Source organism: Oncorhynchus tshawytscha, linkage group LG01 (genome assembly GCF_018296145.1).
Source record: "Oncorhynchus tshawytscha isolate Ot180627B linkage group LG01, Otsh_v2.0, whole genome shotgun sequence".
Classification (NCBI taxonomy): domain Eukaryota; kingdom Metazoa; phylum Chordata; class Actinopteri; order Salmoniformes; family Salmonidae; genus Oncorhynchus; species Oncorhynchus tshawytscha.
The window spans coordinates 24,682,486-24,706,817 of NC_056429.1; the positions used below are offsets into that span (position 1 = coordinate 24,682,486).

The following is a 24,332-nucleotide window of genomic DNA, read 5'->3' on the forward strand; positions in this document are numbered from 1 at the left end:
AACCGAGATTTATGGATATAAAATGCATATTATCGAACAAAACATAAATGTACTGTGTAACATGTCATATGACTGTCATCTGATGAAGATTTTCAAGAGGTTAGTGATTGATTTTTTTTTTAAATCCTGCTTTTGCGATTTCTATCTTTTGCTGGAAAAAATGGCTACGTTTTTTCTTTGGTTTGGTGGTGGTCTAACATAAATATATGTTGCGTTTTTGCCGTAAAACATTTTAAAAATCTGACACGCTGGGTAGATGAACAAGGTGTTTATCTTTCATTTGAGGTATTGGACTTGTTAATGTGTGGAGGTTAAATATTTCTAAAGAATATTTTTGCATTCCCTGCGCCACCTTTTCAGCTGAACGGGGGGGGTGGAGTTCCCGTAGGGGAACCCCTCGCCTCAACAGGTTGTTAAAGAGTCCTACGAGACGGATATACAGTTGAAGTCGGAAGTTTACATACACTTAGGTTGGTGTCATAGAAACTCATTTTTCAACCACTCCACAAATTTCTTGTTAAGAAACTATAGTTTTGGCAAGTCAGTTAGGACATCTACTGTGTGCATGACACAAGTAATTTTTCCAACAATTGTTTACAGACAGATTATTTCACTTATAATTCACTGTATCACAAATCTAGTGGGTCAGAAGTTTACATACACGAAGTTGGCTGTGCCTTCAAACAGCTTGGAAAATTCCAGAAAATTATGTCATGGCTTTAGAAGCTTCTGATAGGCTAATTGACATCATTTGAGTCAATTGGGGGTGTACCTGTGGGTGTATTTCAAGGCCTACCTTCAAACCTCAGCTTGACATCATGGGAAAATCAAAAGAAATCAGCCAAGACATCAGAAAAAAAATTGTAGACCTCCACAAGTCTGGTTCATCCTTGGAAGCAATTTCCAAACGCCTGAAGGTACCACGTTCATCTGTACAAACAATAGTACGCAAGTATAAGCAAAATGGGACCACGCAGCCGTACCGCTCCGGAAGGAGACACGTTATGTCTCCAAGAGATGAACGTACTTTGGTGCAAAAAGTGCAAATCAATCACAGAACAACAGCAAAGGACCTTATGAAGATGCAGGAGGAAGTATCCACAGTAAAACGAGTCCTTATATTGACATAACTTGAAAGGCCGCTCAGCAAGGAAGAAGCCACTGCTCCAAAACTGCCATAAAAAAAGACAGACTACAGTTTGCAACTGCACATGGTGGACAAAGATCGTACTTTTTGGAGAAATGTCCTCTGGTGTGATGAAACAAAAATGGAACTGTTTGGCCATAATGACCATCGTTATGTTTGGAGGAAAAAGGGGGAGGCTGGGCCGATTAAAAACAACATCCCAACCGTGAAGCATGGGGGCGGCAGCATCATGTTGTGGGGGTGCTTTGCTACAGGAGGGACTGGTGCACTTCACAAAATACAGTACATGGCAGCATTAGGTAGGAAAATTATATGGATATATTGAAGCAACATCTCAAGACGTCAGTCAGGAAGTTAAAGCTTGGTCGTAAATGGGTCTTCCAAATGAACAATGACCCCAAGCATACTTCCAAAGTTGTGTCAAAATGGCTTAAGGACAACAAAGTCAAGGTGTTGGAGTGGCCATCACAAAGCCCTGACCTCAATCCTATAGAAAATTTGTGGGCAGAACTGAAAAAGCATGTGCGAGCTAGGAGGCCTACAAATCCGACTCAGCTACACCAGCTGTTTTAAAAAAATAACAATTATTTTACCTTTATTTTAAAAATGTGGGAAGCTTGTGGAAGGCTACCCTAAACATTTGACCCAAGTTAAACAATTTAAAGGTAATGCTACCAAATACTAATTGAGTGTATGTAAACTTCTGACCCACTGGGAATGTGATGAAAGAAATAAAAGCTGAAATACATTTTTCTCTCTACTATTATTCTGACATTTCACATTCTTAAAATAAAGTGGTGATCCTAACTGACCTAAGACACAGCATTTTACTCTGATTAAATGTCAGGAATTGTGAAAACTGAGTTTAAATGTATTTGGCTAAGGTGTATGTAAACTTCCGACTTCAACTGTTCTGCTTTCACTAGAACAGGTCCAGATCCCCATAATTTACTTGAAGAAAAAGCGTATGAAAAGTGTCAGGCTGCCCTCTGAGAATCCGTAGGCGAGCGAGTAAACTCCCACTGCCATCTGTTCTTCTTACTAACGTGCAATCATTGGAAAATAAAATGAATGACCTACGATTAAGATTATCCTACCAACGGGACAATAAAAACTCAAATATCTTATGTTTCACCGAGACGTGGCTGAACGACGATACGGATAATATAGAGCTGGTGGGATTTTCCATTCACCGTCAGAACAAAGAAGCTACGTCTGCTAAAACGAGGGGTGGGGTTGTGTCTATTTGTCAATAACAGCTGGTGCGTGATGTCTAATATTAAAGAAGTCTCAAGGTATTGCTCGCCTGAGGTACAGTACCTTATGATAAGCTGTAGACCACACTATCTACCAAGAGAGTTCTCATCTATATTATTCGTAGCTGTAAATTTACCACCACAGAACGAAGCTGGCACTAAGACCGCTCTCAACCAACTCTATAAGGCCATAAGCAAAGAAGAAAATGCTCACCCAGAAGCAGCGCTCACAGTTGCCGGGTACTTTAATACAGGCAAACTTAAATCAGTTTTACAAACATTTTACCAGCATGTCACATGTGCAACCAGAGGAAAACAAATCCTAGACCACCTTTACTCCACACACATAGATGCATATTTGTCAAACCTGACCATTCGTTTATCCTCCTGATTCCTGCTTCCAAGCAAAAACTAAAGCAGGAAGTACCAGTGACTCGCTCAATACGGAAGTGGTCAGATGACGCGTATACTACACCACAAGACTGGAATATGTTCCCGGGATTCATCCAAGGTACACCACCTCAGTCATCGGCTTCATCAATAAGTGCATCGATGATGTCGTCCACACTGTGACTTTACATACATATCCCAACCAGAAGCAATGGATTACAGGCAACATCGGCATCGAGATAAAGGCTAGAGCTGCCGCTTTCAAGGAACGGGAGACTAATCCAGACGCTAATAAGAAATCCCGCTATGCCCTCAGACAAACCATCTAACAAGCCAAGTGTCAATACAGGATTAAGATTGAATCCTACTACACCTGCTCTGACGCTCGTTGGATGTGGCAGGGCTTGAAAACTATTATGGACTACAAAGGGAAATTCAGAAGCGAGCTGCCCAGTGACCCGAGCCTATCAGACGAGCTAAATGCCTTTTATGCTCACCTCGAGGCAAGCAAAACTGACGCATGAACGAGAGCACCAGCTGTTCTGGATGACCCTGTGATGACGCTCTCGGTAGCTGATGTGAACAAAACCTTTAAACAGATCAACATTCACAAAGCTGCTGGGACGGATTACCAGGACGTGTACTCAAAGCATGCGCAGACCAACTGGCAAGTGTCTTCACTGACATTTTCAACCTCTCCCTGTCTGAGTCTGTAATACCAACATGTTTCAAGTAGACCACCATAGTCCCTGTGCCCAAGAACATTAAGGTATCCTGCCTAAATTACTACTGACCCTTAGTACTCTAGTCTGTAGCCATGAAATGCTTTGAAAGGCTAGTCATGGCTCACATCAACACCATTATCCCAGAAACCCTAGACCCACTCCAATTTGCATATTACCCCAACAGATCCACAGATGATGCAATCTCTATTGCACTCCACACTTCCCTTTCCCACCTGGACAAAAAGAACCCCTACTGTATGTGAGAATGCTATTCATTGACTACAGCTTAGTGTTCAACACCATAGTGACCCCAATGCTCATCACTAATCTAAGGACCCTGGGACTAAACAGCTCCCTCTGCAACTGGATCCTGGACTTCCTGACGGGCCGCTCCCAGGTGGTAAGGGTAGGTAATAACACATCCGCCACGCTGATCCTCAACACGGGGACCCTCAGGGGTGCGTGCTCAGTCCCCTCCTGTACTCCCTGTTCACTCATAACTGCACGGCCAGGCACGACTCCAACACCATCATCAAGTTTGCTGATGACACAACAGTGGTAGGCCTGATCACCGACAACGATGAGACAGCCTATAGGGAGAGGAGGTCAGAGACCTGACCGTGGGGTGCAAGGACAACAACCTCTCCCTCAACGTGATCAAGACAAAGGGGATGATTGTGGACTACAGGAAAAGGAGGACCGAGCACTCCCCCATTCTTATCGACAGGGCTGGAGTGGAGCAGGTCGAGAGTTTCAAGTTCCTTGGTGTCCACATCACCAACAAACTAACATGGTCCAAGCACACCAAGACAGTCATGAAGAGGGCACGACAAAACCTATTCCCATTCACATTGACACATTGACTCTGTACCGATACCCACTGTATTTTGCCCCGGTTTTGTAATTTACTACTGATCTTGAATTATTTGTTATTCTTATCGCCTATCGATTTTCTTAAAACTGCATTGTTGGTTAAGGGCTTGTAAGTAAGCATTTCACTGTAAGGTCTACCTACACCTGTTGTATTCAGCGTATGTGACAAACATTTAATTAGATTTTAAGTCTTTGTAAGAGGCATACCTCAGACCTTACCACAAATAGAACAAACTGTCACTTCAACGTCAATTCACCAAACCTTTATAAAGTAACAATGGCTCCTGTAAATATCACAACTGTTTTCACCTGATTTCAAAAGCCTTTCAGTCAGATCAGACAGATAAAATATCTCCCTGTGTCTCTCCCACTCAGCCTCTCTTTGAAGCAGAGCAGCATGTGCTCACTGTGGGTACTTGACCATGTGATTATCATTCACTAAATGAATCCTAAATTAGAGATAAAACACATCCCTCTACTGGCTACTCTAAAGCAATTCATAATGTTAATGAATGAAGTGAAAACAGTCCACACAAAAACTACATAAAGGAGACATTATTGTCATGACACTGATATGTTTCCTCTATGGCATGTAAGGCGCATTGCCCAGAATATACAGAATTGTGCATGACAAAAAAAGTGTCCAGTTAGATGGCCCAAAGCACGAAGTGAAACCTCAGAGTCTGTTGGCATCATCTCCCTGTATCACAGACCAACAGTGCCAGGGCTTGTCAGATCCTCCCTTATGTTCAGTAAAGCAGTGCCTCTGGGCAGCAGTACTGTGTGTTCCCATTCCAGAGCCACGTTGTCACAGAACACACTTCCTAACATCAGCCCTGAGATAATAATAGTGTGTGAACAGATCAGCACAGCACCACAATCACATGCCTGGTGAAGAGAACCAGCAGACTGAATATCTAAGAGCTCAGAGAGTACTTATCACCTCTGAAAGTAATTTGCGAACCGACTATGCACCAATTTTATATGTGAAAAATGTCATCAGTCAGAAATCTACAGTTTGTGGTCCCTAACAACAATCGTCAGATGAATGCGAGATCCACATTTGGTGTAATGTGTGTGAGCCTTAATTAACACAGTCACTCCTTCAGGGAGCTGTGACCAGACCAGCAGCACAGTCACAGCACAGTCAGCCCTCACCTGTGAACTCCTCCTGCTCACTCCCTAAATGTGATGCTAACCACAGGCTCCAAAGCCTTACTTCTCTTCCCTCATTATGGCTCAGTCGGCTCTGTCAGCTCCAGTTTCTCTGCTGTGAGAAGGGAAAATAAGAAACTCTCCCATTAGGAGCCTGTCCCTCTTAGCCAAGTGAGTGTAAAAAAAAGCTGATGGGATATAAAGCCCAGGACGAACAATGGGCCTGCTAGTTGTGACAGCTGTTTGTCTGTCATGTCTGTGTGGACACCCCCGCACCGCTCCGTCACATCCTCCAGTCCTATCCTCTCCTGTCCTGTCCTCTCCTCATCTTTCAGACACAGCTGTACATCTTGCCTGGAGCCAGGGATTGAATTTCTTCACTTGTGAAAGCTCTACCATATACATGTCTCAGTCCCCAGCGTTTGTCATAAGCCATTTGATACATAGCCGGATAGAGGGGAAGCAGGTCCAAATCATTCATGTCACAATCTCCCTGAAGACAGAGGAACAAAAGCTGTGACTAGAGTTTTAAACAAACATGGTATTGTCTGTGCATTCTGAAACAGGTTAGGCCTTAGACTGCTGCGCCAATCAGGAGCCCTCTTATATGAGGCCAACTTTTTTTTTAAAGCATGGTAAAGTTATTAATTACACTTTGGATGGTGTATCGATACACCCAGTCACTACAAGGATACAGGTGTCCTTCCTAACTCAGTTGCCGAAGAGGAGAAGGAAAACGCTCAGGGATTCCACCATGAGGCCAATGGTTACCTTAAAACAGTTAACTTTATGTCTGGAATACAAAGCGTTATGTTTGGGGCAAATCCAACAGAACACATTAGTGAGTACCACTCTCCATATTTTCAAACATGGTGGTGACTGCATCATGTTATGGGTATGCTTGTCATCGGCAAGGACTAGGGAGTTTTTTGGGGGGATAAAAAGAAATGGAATAGAGTTAAGCACAGGCAAAATCCTAGTGGAAAATTCAGTCTGCTTTCCAACAGAAACTGGGAGAGAAATGTACCTTTCAGCAGGACAATAACTTAAAACACAAGGCCAAATATACACCGGAGTTGCTTACCAAGACGACATTGACTGTTCCTGAGTGTCCTAGTTACAGTTTTGACTTAAATCGGCTTGAAAATCTATGTCAATACTTGAAAATGGCTGTCTAGCAATGATCAACAACCAACTTGATGGAGCTTGAATTATTTTTAAAAGAATAATGTGCAAATATTGTACAATGCAGGTGTGCAAAGCTCTTAGAAATTTCCCAGAAAGACACAGCTGTAATCACTGCCAAATTCTAACATGTATCACTCAGGGGTGTGAATACTGTAAATTAGATATTTCTGTATTTCAATTTCAATATATGTCACAAAACATGTTTTGACTTTGTCATTATGGGGTATTGTGTGTAGATGAAGAAAAAAAAGTAATTAAATGACATTTTTCAAGGACAAAATGTACATATATTTCAGTATTTATGTTGTTCTAGTGGAGACATTAACATTAGTAATCTCCCCAAAAAATGTTTTAAGGAAAATGTTTTTATATTTTTATTTGATTTTTTATTTGTATATTTTGCTCACATATATAATTTAAAAGTATGCGCTTAGGTGTCTGTAATAGAATACATATGGCAAAGATGAACGCAGGCCTCCCGAGTGGCGCAGTGGTCTAAGGCACTGCATTTCAGTGATAGCCACTAGAAATCCTTGTTCGAGTCCAGGCTCTGTTGCAGCCTGCCGCAACCGGGAGACCCATGCGGTGGGGCGCAATTGGCTCAGCGTCGTCCGGGTTTGAGGAGGGTTTGGCCGGTAAGGATGTTCCTGTCCCATTGTGCACTAGTGACTCCTGTGGTGGACCGGGCACAATGCACGCTGACATGGATGCCAGGTGTACGGTGTTTCTTCTGACACATTGGTGTTTCTGTGAAGCAGACATTGTGTTAAGAAGCAGAGTGGCTTGGCTGGGTTGTGTTTCGGAGGACCTTTACCTCTCCCAGGTCTAAATGGGAGTTGCAGCAATGAAATAAGACTGTAACTAACTATGGGGAGAAAAAGGAATAATAAGTAATAAAAGACAAATGCATATATATATTTTTTTTTACATTGGTGGGGGTGCCCAGATGGAGGTATGGGGGCTTCAACAATGCGTCCCCTATCAGTCATCTAGTGTATCATTTAAATAATTGTGTACTGCCAAGACACCAGGAAATGAGCTCCTAGTGATTTAAATGTTGGAAATCTGTTCCCATTATTCCCACGCATAATAGAGAGACATATGTGTACTTTTATTTATATATCTTCTCTTTATTGTTGGACATAAAGGACTGTAAAATCACCAGGAAATCAACTCCAAATGATTTTAATTTCGGAAATCTGTTCCCAATTATTCCCACGCATAATAGAGAAACATATGCGACCCTAAACAAATAATAATAATTCAAAATGATTGATCGGATTTATATAGAACTTTTCTACCAACTGAGGTACTCAAAGTGCTTTACATAGTAGGGGGAAATGTGTAGCACCCACCTCAGTGATGCACAGTGACCATTTTTGTGCCAAAATGCTCACCACGCATCAGCTATCAGGTGGAAAGGTGATATATGCCAATTAGGAATGAGGGGGATGATTAGGTTGCCATGATGAAATGTGGCCAGGTTTGGAATTTAGCAATGACACAAAGGGTGAACACCCCTACTCTTACAATAAGCGCCATGTGATTTTGAACGACCACAGAGAGTCAGGACACCCGTTTTAACGTCCCATCAGCAAGATGGCGCCCTACGCAGGACAAGGTTCCCAAATGTAATCAAGGTTTGAAAGGATTATGTTTTAGTCAAATATTATATAAGTTTAGGCTTCTTACGGTTCATTTGCAGTCTAAAAATATTTGTTCTATTATGTTCCGGCCCCCCAACCATCCTTTCAAGAATAAATTGGGTCCGTGGCTGAATCTAGTTGATGATCCCTGCCTTAAACTGTTCCTTTTCCCTCTGACCTCTATCTGCACATGTCTGTTCTTTAAAAGCTAATGGATACTGATGACTCAACCACTATTACCACCAAATCACACATTTCTTAATAAGGTTGCAAACTCCTGCCGGATTTACAAGTTTGTGTGTCTGTGAGAAAGAGCAACCGCGAGTGGGAGATTCATTGCATTCTATTATGGTTGCTGTGGACAGAACAATAATGAAGAAAAAAGCATCTAAACCTCACTTCATTATACTAATGTCATGACGTTGCCCTCTTTGAGTACAGCGAGCACCATCCCCCGCTCTCTGCTTCTACAACCAGAACCTGTGGTCAGAGTTCGTAAATTCCTGAGAAGACCTCATGGACACACAGTTATAGAGAGTTGTTTTTCATGGAGACAAAGGAAATCCTTCCACCTCACGTACGAACAAATGTAATGTTCCAGAGAAAGTGTAAAAGATCGGTGAAGAATCAGGCTACGAACTGGTCCGTTTGTCACAACTTGGGAAGCTCAAGAGAGACGGTGTGGCCACATTACCATAACGCTGTTTATATAATAGCCTCAGATATGAGGTTTACATCTAATTTTTATATAAGATAAATGAGTGAGTATAATACTGTTTGTATAATTGGGTAATATGATTGTGGACTGTTTAATGAAGAAAAATACAATTCCCTTTTGATTTGAACTAAATCAGAGGACCGCCCCTGAGCCCAGTCTGGGTCAGACATCCTGGGACAGCCCTCTTCTGCCATTCCAAATAAAACCCAACTTTGAGAAATTATCAGCAGACCAAGCTTACCTCAATTACGAGATGGCTAAAGGTTGTAGAATATTTTAACCATACCACGTGGTTAAACTCTTAGACTATCGATACCGACAGAATAAGAACAAGTCTTTGATATTAATTACTAGTCTGCTGCTAGGAATTCGGTATCATTGAACGTGAAGAACGACATACCCCGAAACATCCATTCTATAACGAATGTCACTTTGAACTATCCCCTCTAACCAAGACAGAGCCAGAGAGGGAGAGATACAATTCTACATAATAAAGACTTTTCACCAACGATCAAGACGACACACTGAGCGTAAATATATATATTGATTGCAATTGTTCCCGAATAAGTGAGAGTTCATGTGTAAAGGATTAGCATTTTAATTTTCATAATTAACTCTGTAGTGACTTCTTGGTAAAAAAAAACACTCCCCTTTTGTCAAACAAGCAGTCATGCCGGTTCAGCCCACCAGGGACATTCTATCATTTCATGTAACCATATTTACTGTTTGTTTATGCATTTCTGTGAATTACTTAGTTATTAATAAATAAATGATTTAAGACAATTGATGTATGGATGACTCATAGTGAAGACTGGGTTCGTGCAGATAACCAACAATTTAGGTAAAATAAATACATCATTAATCAGAAGACTATTGATCAGATATGAAAATATCTGAAAGGTTATATTGGGAAATTATAACTATGTAATCTGAATACTTTCCTTGGTGCCCCAACTCCCTCGTTAATTACAGTTACATGATTATTCAGTTTAATCGAGTAACTAATTACAGAAAATCTTTGATAAAAACGAAGTCTTCAGTTTAATGATAGTAAAGACACGACACTAAAAATGAATGAAATTAAATCTACAAGCGATTTATCTCCAAACTCTATCAAGTCCCCCCATAGTGGTGGCTTGTACATAAACTGAGATTGGGGCATACTGTCGTCATGCTATAGACTGTTTCATGTGAAATATACTGGTCATTCTGTATTCATGATAACAGACTGCCAGACCTGATGTCACACATGCTTGACTGGGAGCTGATATGTGCTCTGATTTACTATCAGTCAGAAAGCAGATGTCTTCTACCATCCAGGTCCATGAATCATTCAACTCTCTCTGTACGTTCAAAGTGGAGAAAACATGATACAGTTGTCAACCTGTCTTGCTGTCAGTGCTGGGAAGTGGAAAGTGTTCACTAAGAGTAATACAATTATATGAAATGCTAGATTGATACATCTGGAAGCTGACATCATTTGGCAAGGGCCAGTAACTGACAGGTGAGGTAAGAAACTACTGCCAAATACAGTCATCTAAACTGGAATAGAAAACCCCTCTGAACATTGCATTAAATACCCAGTGTAGTCAAGATGCTGTGTTTTATATCATACTGTACAATAGCTGATGAAACTAACACTGTAAAAGTGTGAAAACAATTGTAGCAGTTACATTTCCTGATAGTTGCTGGTTGAAAATACAATCTACATAGGACTTCGTAATCAGCAGGTTTGCATGGGCAGGAGTTTCAGCTTTCCATGGTGACATCACCCTGAGGTAAATTGGTGAACAAACTAATAACAAAGGGAGTTCCAAAACTCTCTGCCAATAACAGCTAGTTTTCAGTTTCTCTCCCCACTCAGACTACTTACAGACAGTCCTAGCAATTTGAGGAAATTGGCAAAGTGATCTCATAAGCAGACAGTTTTTTCCTCACACTTTATGATTAATTTTATATTCAGTTTACATTGCTATTGTGACATTAAGCTCTACAAGTCCAAGCCTTTGGGATAGGGGGTTATACTAATATAACATATGGAATTGTTTAAAGATGGCCATACCATGGATCATTTAGCTATTTGATTTAGAATTGTAGGACCCCTGTTGGTATAAAAAAATTATATTGAAAAATGATTTGATAAAATGTTGAATTTGGACTGCTTAGTTTGTAGACCTAACCGTTTGGATGCTACAGACGTTTTCATGATGTCTCCTGGTCTGACAAACAGCGCTGTAGCTATGCCACTTTCCACCGCAGATGCAGAAGGCCAACATAGGCAGATGCAGAAGGCCAACATAGGCAGATGCAGAAGGCCAACATAGGCAGATGCAGAAGGCCAACATAGGCAGATGCAGAAGGCCAACATAGGCAGATGCAGAAGGCCAACATAGGCAGATGCAGAAGGCCAACATAGGCAGATGCAGAAGGCCAACATAGGCAGATGCAGAAGGCCAACATAGGCAGATGCAGAAGGCCAACATAGGCAGATGCAGAAGGCCAACATAGGCAGATGCAGAAGGCCAACATAGGCAGATGCAGTGGATTGAGAAGCAGCCCATACAGACCTTAAAACGATGGATTTTGATGTACATTAGTTTCAATCAACTTCAGTGGGTTAAGGGCTCAATTTAAAAAAACCTTACACAATGGTACATTTTAGCACTTTGCGGTGGACCTATAGGTCGGGGCTGTGTCAGAAATATTTTTGCTATTTTCACAGAGGGAATTATGAAAACAGTAGCTGCCGGTGGCGTGAAAGGGCTGGGTTTTGATTAATAAATAAATTGTAGGTGTCAAGGCTTGACCCCTCAATGGCCAATCAGAACGTGCTCCATGCTTCAAGTTGTGTATGTACAGTCTATTAGGTATTGCATTGTCATCAACTCCAATTTGAATGTTAGTCCGTTATAGGCTAGTTTGTTAATTATAAACAAAATAACATCATGTATGTAGGCCTGTCCATCATTGCTCAATATGTTGAACATGTTTGGAGCCCACATTGTAAATAATTGCATTGCTTCGATATGGAAATACAGTATAATGTTAAACATAGCATTCACACTGATATAAGGGCTAGGCCTACTGTAAATTACATTTTGTTTTCCATGTCTGAGCCATGGACATGCCAAACATTGTCAATAAGCAAGATTCATTTCACTAGCCTATTGATAAGGTTTAAAAAGACATTTGAATCAAATTCTAATAAAAACAAAACAACAACTTGTTTGTTTTAATAGGCTAAATACCATTAAAGGCACCATAATATTATATGCCCAACGGGGAGAAATGAAGGCAACATAGACTATGGAAGGTTTTACACAGATCCAAACTTTTCACAGGAGCTGGAGTAAGATCCAATATAAAGGGGGAATGTCGACATAACGTTATACTGTTCCCAAATATAATATTTTATAAACATCATGGAACGACCTTACAGATCGCATTCACACTTCTCCATAAATAGTAGAAGGCTCCTAAAATTGCATTGCATGCGAGTGATGGATTTTCTCACCATAAACAAAGGACAGTGAATAATTTGAATCAGTTTTGGTTTTTAATCAAATTAAACAAGAAATTGTTAGAGGGAAATAACTTAACTGTTTCTAACTACGAGGGTCACCACCGGGCATCAACTCATCTCTCGTCTCATGATGGGCATGTGCACACAGGTAGCGTACATGGAGGGGATTTTACGCACGTCCAAAATAATAACGAGAGCTGGCTAAAGTAATGATAGAAATGGGATGTTCGCTCACTGTTGCGGCTCCTAAACATATTATTTTAATTAAGCTTCAGTAATTAGTTTCTTATGTTTCTAAATACAAGGGTTATATGAGCATATAGGCACTGTGCGTCACGGCTGGATAGGTTGTGCTTCCTTTCTCAAATCCATGTCATTACCATCTGCGTTACCGCTAAGACCTGCTTTTCGTTGGTCTTAAATGTCACAATTTGTGATCCATGAAATTGTCACTTTGCACTAGTTTTTAAAGACACACCTCAAATATTACCACCCCTCCCACCTCAGTGCAGGAGAGCTGATGTTAGACAGGTAAATTGCCAAACCTGGTGCAAGGGGTGGAAAATGGCAGAACACCAGTTTCTATATGGCGAAATTGCCAACTAACGTGCGTTTGACACTTGCGCTGCCTTAGCGCCAGCCAAAGATAGAGTCCTAAAAGTACAAGACTTGGTATCAAGAGACTGGAATGCACTCACCAGGCACATATCACTGAAAATAATGTCATGTAAAACCTGAAGAGGAAAATGTATCAATATACACAGTGTGAGAAGACAAATGTCTGAGTAGAGTAGTAATCATGTATCTCAAAGGTTAGATTAGACAGGTCATTTAGGGGGGAAATTAGGCCAGATAAGATGGAGTCTACGGAGAAAGTCAACAGTGTAACAGTCAGAGAGGATGGGTGAGGTTGGGGGCGATGGGCACTGTGGGGGAGGAGACCTTATCAGGGCATGGCTCCACAGAAATTAGCTCCACAGCTACAGTCTGACACCCCTCTCCCACCCCACCCCACCCCACCCTACCCTATCCCTCTCCTCTCCTCTTTTTCCTCTCCTCCTTTCAGCAGAGAGCTGGGCCTTATTCAGCACTGCAAGCCTGCACTCATTAATATTGAAATGCAGAGAATCATGTAAAATTCTGTAAGAACCTTGCCACCCTTTGTACTTTTGCACTATGGAATGGATTAATATTTAATCTGTGTGCAAATGTGTGTGTATTGAACCAGAGTTGGCCCTGCTCTTTTCAACAGGGGTGGCAAGTAGCCTAGCAGTTAAGAGCATTGGGCCAGTAACTGAAAGGTCACTGGTTCAAATCCCAGAGTTGATGAGGTGAAAATTCCACAAGGCACTTAACCCTAATTGACCTGGATAAGAAATGTAACAGGCAGCGCTGTTAAGAAAATAAACTGTCTTCATCTTAAAGCCTCTCAAGATAATTCCTCACCCCTTTTAGATCTGCAAATAACCTGTAATAACCTTTCCATTTTCCACTGCAATCATTTGCTCCAGGAGTCAAGACAGTGGAAAATGTATTCCTTTCCATTGTGTGTAAAAGCCTAAAGGTGACCTGAATTATTGTGTGTTATTTTAGTGAAAGACACAATGAGCTCTAAAGCTGTGCATCCGCAAGATTGGATTATTTCACAGACAGTGTTTTGTTCTTGACATCTGAACTGAGAAGATGTGCCATGATATTTGCCTCAGAAATTAAATTAACTCCTTCCAGGAAATGAACACCCATCTGATAAAGTCTGATACATGTGAAATAATCCATTAAACATGCCAATAACATTGACAAACATTCAATAATGTTGGCACCTAAAACCCTCACAAACTTTTACAGATGCACAATTGAGTGCATCCTGTCGGGCTGTATCACCGCATGGTACGGAAACTGCACCGCCCACAACCACAGGGCTCTCCAGAGGGTGGTGAGGACATAGAGGACACCTACAGCACCCGATGTCACAGGAAGGCCCAAAAGATCATCAAGGACAACAACCATCTGAGCCAATGCCTGTTCACCTTGCTATCATCCAGAAGGCAAGGTCAGTACAGGTGCATTAAAGCTGGGACCGAGAGACTGAAAAACAGCTTATATCTCAAGGCTATCAGCCTGTTAAATAGCCACCACTAGCACATTAGAGGCTGCTGCCTATATACATAGACTTGAAATCACTGGCCACTAGTCACTTTAATAATGTTTATATATTTTGCATTACTCGTCTCATATGTATATACTGTATTCTATTTTATTCTACTGTATCTTAGTCTATGCTGCTCTGATATTGCTCATTCATATATTTATACATTCTTAATTCTTAGATTTGTGTGTATTGGGCTGTGAAATTGTTAGATATTACCTGTTAGATATTACTGCACGTTCGGTGCAAGAAACACAAGCATTTCGCTACACCCGCAATAAAATCTGCTAAACACGTGTATGTGACCAATACAATTTGATTTGATTGTAATAAAACCTTTTAAAAATCAATCAAATGAACTAGGCTAGTGCAATACACCAGTCTTATTTTAGCAAGCAGCCATGAACAGGGTGTTAAAACAGGAGGGTGTTATTCAGCAGTAGTAGTTAAAAGTCCTGCAGTGATTCAGCTGACTGAGACAGCCTACCGTACTCACCCACTCAGAACCACAATGAAATCCATGACGTTCCAGCCATTTCTCAGGTAGGAGCCTTTATGGAATACAAATCCCAATGCCACCACTTTAATCCCAGCTTCAAAGCAGAACATCCCAATGAAGTAAGGCTCTGTCTTTTCCTGTGAATAGAAAATGGACATTTCAGACAACTACAGTACAAAGTGGTCATGTTAACATGAAAGGTTAAAGAATAAAGCATATGCAGTGCCAGCATTTGTGTGGGCATTTATCACGCTTTAGGTTCATGGAAAAACACTTAAATCTGTTGAAAATTAATTACAAAAATAATGAGACATTCCCCTAAAGAAGACATATACTACAGGTCATAACAAGCAATTATTTTCCAATCCTTTCTGTTTTGCCCATTTCAAAGGCTTCTCTCAGACTCTTAAATGTGCTCAGGAAAGGGTTAATTACATTTTTCTCTCAGCACACAGGTAAGCACTCCCATGTGCTCACAGAGGTACAATTAGCATGATCATATACATAAAAATATATATATATACAGTTGAAGTCGGAAGTTTACATACTTAGGTTGGAGTCAATAAAACTTGTTTTTCAACCACTCCAGAAATGTCTTGTTAACAAACTATAATTTTGTCAAGTCGGTAAGGACACCTACTTTGTGCATGACACAAGTCATTTTTCCAACAATTGTTTACAAACAGATTATTTCACTTATAATTGACTGAATCGTAACTCCAGTGGGTCAGAAGTTTACATACACTGAGTTGACTGTGCCTTCAAACAGCTTGGAAGACTCCAGAAAATGATGTCATGGCTTTAGAAGCTTCTGATAGGCTAATTGACATCATTTGAGTCAAATGGAGGTGTACCTGTGGATGTATTTCAAGGACTACCTTCAAACTCAGTGCCTCTTTGCTTGACATCATGGGAAATTCAAAAGAAATCAGCCAAGACCTCAGAAATTGTAGACCTCCACAAGTCTGGTTCATCCTTGGGAGCAATTTCCAAATGCCTGAAGGTACCACGTCCATCTGTACAACCAATAGTACGCAAGTATAAACACCATGGGACCACACAGCCGTCATACAGGAAGGAGACACGTTCTGTCTTCTAGAGATGAACGCACTTTGGTGCAAAAAGTGCAAATCAATCCCAGAACAACACCAAAGGAACCTGTGAAGATGCTGGAGGAAGCAGGTACAAAAGTATCTATATCCACAGTAAAACGAGTCCTATATCGACAGAACCTGAAAGGGCACTCATCAAGGAAGAAACCACTGCTCCAAAACTGCCATGAAAAAGCCAGACTACAGGTTGCAACTGCACATGGTGACAAAGATCGTACTTTTTGGAGAAATGTCCTCTGGTCTGATGAAACAAAAATAGAACTCTTTGGCCATAATGACCATCGTTATGTTTGGAGGAAAAAGGGGGAGGCTTGCAAGCCGAAGAACACCATCCCAACCGTGCGGGGGTGGCAGCATCATGTTGTGGGGGTGCTTTGCTGCAGGAGGGACTGGTGCACTTCACGAAATAGGTGGGAGGTGGGAAAATGATGTGGACATATTGAAGCAACATCTCAAGACATCAGTCAGGAAGTTAAAGTTGGGTCTTCCAAATGGACAATGACCCCAAGCATACTTCCAAAGTTGTGATAAAATGGCTTAAGGACAACAAAGTCAAGGTGTTGGAGTGGCCATCTCAAAGCCCTTACCTCAATCCTATAGAAAATTTGTGGGCAGAACTGAGAAAGCGTGTGCAAGCAAGGAAGCCTACAAACCTGACTCAGCTACACTAGCTCTATCTGGAGGAATGGGCAAAAATTCACCCAACTTATTGTGGGAAGCTTGTGGAAGACTAACGTTTGGCCCAAGTTAAACAATTTAAAGGCAATGCTACCAAATACTAATTGAGTGTATGTAAACTTCTGACCCACTGGGAATGTGATGAAAGAAATAAAAGCTTAAATAAATCATTCTCTCTAATATTATTCTGACATTTCACATTCTTAAAATGAAATGGTGATCCTAACTGACCTAAAACAGGGAATTTTTACTAGGATTAAATGTCAGGAATTGTGAAAACTGAGTTTAAATGTATTTGGCTAAGGTATATGTAAACTTCTGACTTCAACTGTATATATACAGTCGTATGAAAAGGTTTGGGCACCCCTCTGAGGCTGCATAATAATTTACTCTGTCATCACAGAAAAGGATCACAGTGGCATGCCATTCGTTTTCTAATAAAAGCTGAGTACTAGGGCATTGTCCAGACAAAGATTTTTAGTGTAGCAATATTAAGTTGTATGAAATTAAATCAGATGTGAAAAGTAGGCTATGCAACAATGTGGGCACCCTTGTCATTCTGTTGATTTGAATACCTGTAACTACTTAGCACTGATTAATTGGAACACACAATTGGTTTGGTGAGCTCATTAAGCCTTGAACTTCATAGACAAGTGCATTCAATCATGAGAAAAGGTATTTAAGGTGGACAATTGCAAGTTGTTGTTCTCTTTGACTCTCCTCTGAAGAGTGGCAACATGGGGGCCTCAAAACAACTCTCAAATGACCTGAAAACAAAGATTGTTCAACATTATGGTTTAGAGGAAGGCTACAAAAAGCTATCGCAGAGATTTAAGCTGTCAGTGTCCACTGTGAGGAACATAGTGAGGAAATGGAAGACCACAGGCACAGTTCTTGTTAAGGCCAGAAGTGGCAGGCCAAGTAAAATATCGGAGAGGCAAAGGATGGTGAGAACGGTCAAAAACAGCCCACAGACCACCTCCAAAGACCTACAACAGCATCTTGCTGCAGATGGTATCACTGTGCATCGTTCAACAATTCAGCGCACTTTGCACAAGGAGAAGCTGTATGGGACAGTGATGCGGAAGAAGCCTTTTCTGCACACGCTACAAACAGAGTCGCTCGAGGTATGCAAACGCACATTTGGACAAGCCAGCTTCATTTTGGATGGTGCTGAGCTTCAGGTGCTGTGGACTTGATTGAGTTATTTGGTCATAACAAGGGACATTATGCATGGCGGCAAAATAACACAGCGTTCCAAGAAAAACACTTGCTACCCACAGTAAAATTTGGTGGGGGTTCCATCATGCTGTGGGTCTGTGTGGTCAGTGCCGGTACTGGGAATCTTGTTAAAGTTGAGTGTCGCATGGATTCCACTCAATATCAGCAGATTCAGCAATAATGTTGAAAAATCAGTCACAAAGTTGAAGTTACGCCGGGGCTGGATATTTCAAAGACAACGACCCAAAAACACTGCTCAAAATCTACCAGGAACAAGGGGAAGAGGAACAAGTACAATGTTCTGGAATGGTCATCCCAGTCCCCAGACCTGAATATCATTGAGAATCTGTGGGATGATTTGAAGCGGGCTGTCCATGCTTGGCAACCATCAAACCTAACTGAACTGGAGATGTTTTGTAAGGAGGAATGGTCCAAAATACCTTCATCCAGAATCCAGACACTCATTAGAGGCTATCGGAAGCATCTAGAGGCTGTTATTTTAGCAAAAGGAGGCTCTAGTAAATATTGATGTGATTTTTCTATTGGGGTGCCCAAATTTATGCACCTGTCTAATTTTGTTTTGATGCATATTGCACATTTTCTGTTAATCCAATAAACCTCATTTCACTACTGAAATATTACTGTGTCCATCAGTTATTTGATAGATCAAAATGAAATTGCTGATCCAAACACCCAATTATTTATAAATGGAAATCATTGAAATTGTCAGGGGTGCCCAAACATTTTCATACGACTGTATATATAATAGCTGTAATAGCTATTTATCGAATGAGAACCAATTAATCCAGCTAGTTTCTCACTCTATTAAACACAACTGTAAAACTAACGAGCTGCTAACGAGTTAGAGGGGATAACTGGGACATGCCAAAACACCCATTTGATACAATTCTATAGTATATACACTTATTTGTACTCTATTTGGTTAAAGTGTAATATTTGATGTCTGTTAAATGTGTCTTAAAGATAATCATTATGAGGCAGCGGGGAACTCAGAGGTCCCAATTTGGAATGTTATGGTCTATGCCATGGCTCAATAGGTATACTGCATTCAGAATGAATTCATGCATAATGCAGGAAATGAACACAGGAACTTTTTTATACGCCTTTCACAAAAAAATATTTTGTGAACAATTGTTTGTATTGGATTACGATGGCAATAAAATCAATGAAAAACGATACAATTTCACAAACATACCCCTGGAGCCCTACCCCATCCATAACATACCCCTGGAGCCCTACCCCATCCATAACGTACCCCTGGAGCCCTACCCCATCCATAACGTACCCCTGGAGCCCTACCCCATCCATAACGTACCCCTGGAGCCCTACCCCATCCATAACGTACCCCTGGAGCCCTACCCCATCCATAACGTACCCCTGGGGCCCTACCCCATCCATAACGTACCCCTGGAGCCCTACCCCATCCATAACGTACCCCTGGAGCCCTACCCCATCCATAACGTACCCCTGGAGCCCTACCCCATCCATAACGTACCCCTGGAGCCCTACCCCATCCATAACGTACCCCTGGAGCCCTACCCCATCCATAACGTACCCCTGGAGCCCTACCCCATCCATAACGTACCCCTGGAGCCCTACCCCATCCATAACGTACCCCTGGAGCCCTACCCCATCCATAACGTACCCCTGGAGCCCTACCCCATCCATAACGTACCCCTGGAGCCCTACCCCATCCATAACGTACCCCTGGAGCCCTACCCCATCCATAACGTACCCCTGGAGCCCTACCCCATCCATAACGTACCCCTGGAGCCCTACCCCATCCATAACGTACCCCTGGAGCCCTACCCCATCCATAACGTACCCCTGGAGCCCTACCCCATCCATAACGTACCCCTGGAGCCCTACCCCATCCATAACGTACCCCTGGAGCCCTAACCCATCCATAACGTACCCCTGGAGCCCTAACCCATCCATAACGTACCCCTGGAGCCCTAACCCATCCATAACGTACCCCTGGAGCCCTAACCCATCCATAACGTACCCCTGGAGCCCTAACCCATCCATAACGTACCCCTGGAGCCCTAACCCATCCATAACGTACCCCTGGAGCCCTAACCCATCCATAACATACCCCTGGAGCCCTAACCCATCCCCAATCTCAGTCAACACATAATATAAAATAACAAAAACAAATCAAATAATAACAACAAACACTACAATAAAAAACAAAATACAACTAATGTCCAAGCTAACAATGTACTCAAAAGTCATAAAACAAGATTAAGTGTTCTCATTTTGCTGCAACTATCCAATTCTCTCCAATCTTTGGAGAAAATGTCAGATAACAATTAAATACCAAATTTCATGAATAAGGAATTGGGAGGGAAATTGTGTTTTTGAAATAAGCTTCTGCATGGATGGAGAACCCCACTGATGATGACTGACTTAAGACACAGTGTATTAGTAGATGGTTTACTCACCAGTCTCTTAGACATGGGGGTCTTGTCCTCTCCAGGCAGGTGCTGCTCCAGGGCCAGGACGATACAGTTGGCGATGATGGTGGCGAGGATCATGTACTCAAACGGAGTGAAGCAACAAGTTAAGGAAGAATACTTTGTCACAATATACTTAACATAAACTCTATTCTTCTCATTTTTGTAACCTGTGAGATTACAAAACAAAGACATAATGTAGAATTTCCATCCCAAAATGAGAGAGATATCATAGTGTGCTGAGGTCGAATAATCCCCAATCAGAATGACAAGGATGACAGTATCATCACACCTATCTAAAACACCCCCTTCCTACTGCCTCACATTCCTAAGACATTTGATGAAAATCCCTCTCGTTGATTAAATGTCAGGATGCATCTATTCTTCTTACTTCTCTGTTGGCAGGCAAACCAGTGTTAATCCAGCCTGCTGCTGAGCACCTGGCAGTGCTGTTGCTGCCTCCTCCTCTCCTCCATACAGCTGGCTGACTCACAGAGAACCTGACTGTCAGCTCCTCACAATGCCCTGATGCTGTCCATCTAGCCAGCCATGGAGAGGAGAGGGGCAGGAGACTGTTGTCCACTGTAGCTGAGGACAGTAGCAGGAGACAGGCCATAACCCTGAAAGCTGGAGGGAAAGCTGGAGGAGAGGCAAGTCTTGGTGTGCTGGGGATGTGTGGGAAGAGCAGGAGGCTGATCCTACAAAAAAGGGCACTTCACTACAAGCTTGCCAAGGAACCCCTGGTGATTGTAGGTTTAAATGTGCCACAGGGATGAGCGAACGTTGCACATTTCTCTAATTTTGTGCGTGGGCACTGGATTTATTTTGGCTGTGTGGAAAAATGAGGTAGAGAATGAGGGAGCCTAAATCTCCTCAGTGGAGAGGGGGGAGGAGGGGGGAGATCAATGCAAACAGAGCTGGCAGCTGGAGTTGCTGCCTGGAGGGTCACACAGGGACACCCCTTGTTTTCTGAGCATTAAATAACTAAATAAACAAAAGCTCCAATACAGTAACACTTGTGACTTTCTGCTGTGATTAAATACTTCCTGGCCTGCTCTAATGGGAGCACTGAGCAAACTATATTCAACCAGGATTTATAGAAAACTCCTGTCCTCTTACATGTGCTAGAGGACAACCTACCATGATTCTCTCTGTCAGAGCCCTCCTCCACAACCACACCCTACTGTACCTCCATCCCCTCAGACACAAAGAGCAGCTGCAAGAAGACCATTGACACTGCACTCAGAGAGAAAGAGAGATAGGGGGGGGCGATAGAGAGAGGTATCCACGGCAACAGGCTCCTCTCAGCCAAAAGTCAGTGCTCACATTTAACTGGCGGCAGTCAGAGCTATCGCGACTCCCCACATGTTGCACAGCCCTCCTGACAATCAATACCAAGTCCTGCCTTATTCATTTCATTTGTGTGTAAAATCTCTTCTTCACTCAGTCAACAGTAATTTACACAAAACCATGTGTGTTTATATCATCCAATGTGAGAAGTGTGATTTCTCCAGGAATAGGTGTATCTACAGTATCGTCTTGTAATTGGCCTATATTGAAGAGGTATGGGGCTGCGGAAAAACTTCTAGGTTTTTTATCCCAATACATGTATAATTCTGTTTTATCATTCATGAAATGCCTTCTGAGAAAACTGTCATTTATCCACGAAGGGGCTTTGTAATGAGGGCTCGTGGGGACGTGTGAGTCACATTGACAAGCTTGCGCTGGCTCCCGCTCTAAAACAGGCTAAAAATAGCAGTGGAGATGGAATGTGATACAGGGTGCATCTGTGCACATGTTCTTAGATTGGCTTCAAATCTTATTACACACATGGGGTAAAATAATGAATCGCTGTGGCTGAGTCAGGGTTCTCTTTCAATTACTCCTTTCAATATCTCACATGTGGGATTCACCTGAATCTCAGAAGCTCGAAAAACTAATCGCACACATCTGTCAGAGACAGACAGGTCGAGTTGCAAATGAGGTGAGCCTCTCCCCTCATGATAAGGAGCCACACACCTGCACTCTGCAAGGGGAGGCCCCTCTCTCGTTAATGGTTATCACATTGGATTATGGAAGCTATTATATTGGCCTATAATAGCAAGGGGTTACAGACTCTGGATGGTCTGAGGGCTCCATCCACCAGAGGTATGGTTACCTCTTGTACACTGATCAAGGGCATCTCCTTATAGGAGATCTGCGATGTCATAAGTACCAGGACATTTTAGCCCAAAACCTGGTTACCTCTGCCAGGATGCTGACATTTGGCCTCAAGTAGATCTTCCAGCAAGCCAATAATTCCAAGCACTAATCAAAATCCTCAAAGAAATTGTTAATTGACCAAAACAAAAACTACATTTTGCAATGACCATCTCATTCTCTGGACTTGAACCCCATTGAAAGCCTGTGGTTTGAATTGAAAAAGGCAGTCCATAAGCGCAGACAAAGGATATCAAGGAGGAACGGTCTAAGATCTGTATGGAGAAATGGTCTAAAATCTCCAATCTCATAGAACATTTTAGAAAAAGGTTCAGTATTGGTATCCTCGCTAGGAGAGCGTGCTAGAGTATTGAAAACAGGGGTCTCAATAATTACCCCATTTTTTTGCATACAATATAGCTCAGTATTTGTATTATTTATTGAATACAGTTTTTTTTGCATATATTTATCAAGGATGCCAATAATTGTGGACCTCACTGTGTATATTACATACAGGATGATTTTAAACAAGCATGAGGAAAAGACAAATAGTGCTTGTAGATGGATTATAATAGTAAACAAAGACATTCAAACACAACAGGTGGCCATTTTTAAAACTGTTTAAGTACATTTCTGGTTGAACAAATATTGACATTCTCTTATGAATGAATGTCAGGGTTACATTCATTCATAAGAGAATGGATTGATGGAAGGCAACTTGTTGAGATAATTAGATCTAGAATAGCAAGGCTGTCTTTACAAATGAGCTAACATCATTTTGAAAGATCACAATAAACTTACACACGGATCAACCAAGAATACTGGAACCAGGAGTAAATGTTGGGATATGCCAATGCCAGATCCATTGTGCCATCTGAAATTGAATGAAGCTGATTTGCTACTCCTGCTGTTGGGGGGAGGGTGGGGGCACTAGAGTGTGGCGTCAGTCAGCACCCCATCCTTCAGACCTGCTCTGCCATGGACAGGATCCATTATTAAAGAAGTACCTACACCCCGGGGCACTTCCTGTAGCAGCCTCCCAGTGTTCATCAGACAGGGAGAGCAGGAGCTCTTCCTCCCCAGGCTCCCTGCACCAGAGTGGGCAACGTGTTTCCTTAGGCCTGCCTGGCTCCTCCACCCAGCCCCTGCCAGTCTCCACATCGACCCCTGACACACCTGCTGCTCCTGCATCATGCCAGTCACGGATGCCTTGAAATAAACCCCTCATTGATCACTGCTTTTAATTGAGCAGTAGAAAAAAAGGGCTGCTTATACCAGGAAGCATGTTGTTCTGCACACAACTATGACCTTTTAATAAGGGAAACGGGAAACCTAGAAAGTTGCACAACTGAATGCATTCAACCGAAACGTGTCTTCAG

General features: G+C 42.0%; 1 protein-coding gene across 1 annotated transcript in view; it reads right to left on the reverse strand.

Moving 5' to 3' along the window:
- Positions 1-20,843, reverse strand: part of LOC112260280 (voltage-dependent R-type calcium channel subunit alpha-1E) — a 92,669-nt gene extending 71,826 nt beyond the window's left edge. Inside the window, exons 1-2 of the mRNA XM_042327877.1 lie at positions 20,743-20,843; positions 15,264-15,403 (exon numbers count right to left, since the gene is read on the reverse strand). Of these exons, the coding sequence (XP_042183811.1) occupies positions 15,264-15,403; positions 20,743-20,835 (233 nt within the window). The 5' untranslated portion in view covers positions 20,836-20,843. The remainder of the gene's footprint in view (positions 1-15,263; positions 15,404-20,742) is intronic.
- Between the last annotated feature and the right edge of the window lie 3,489 nt (positions 20,844-24,332).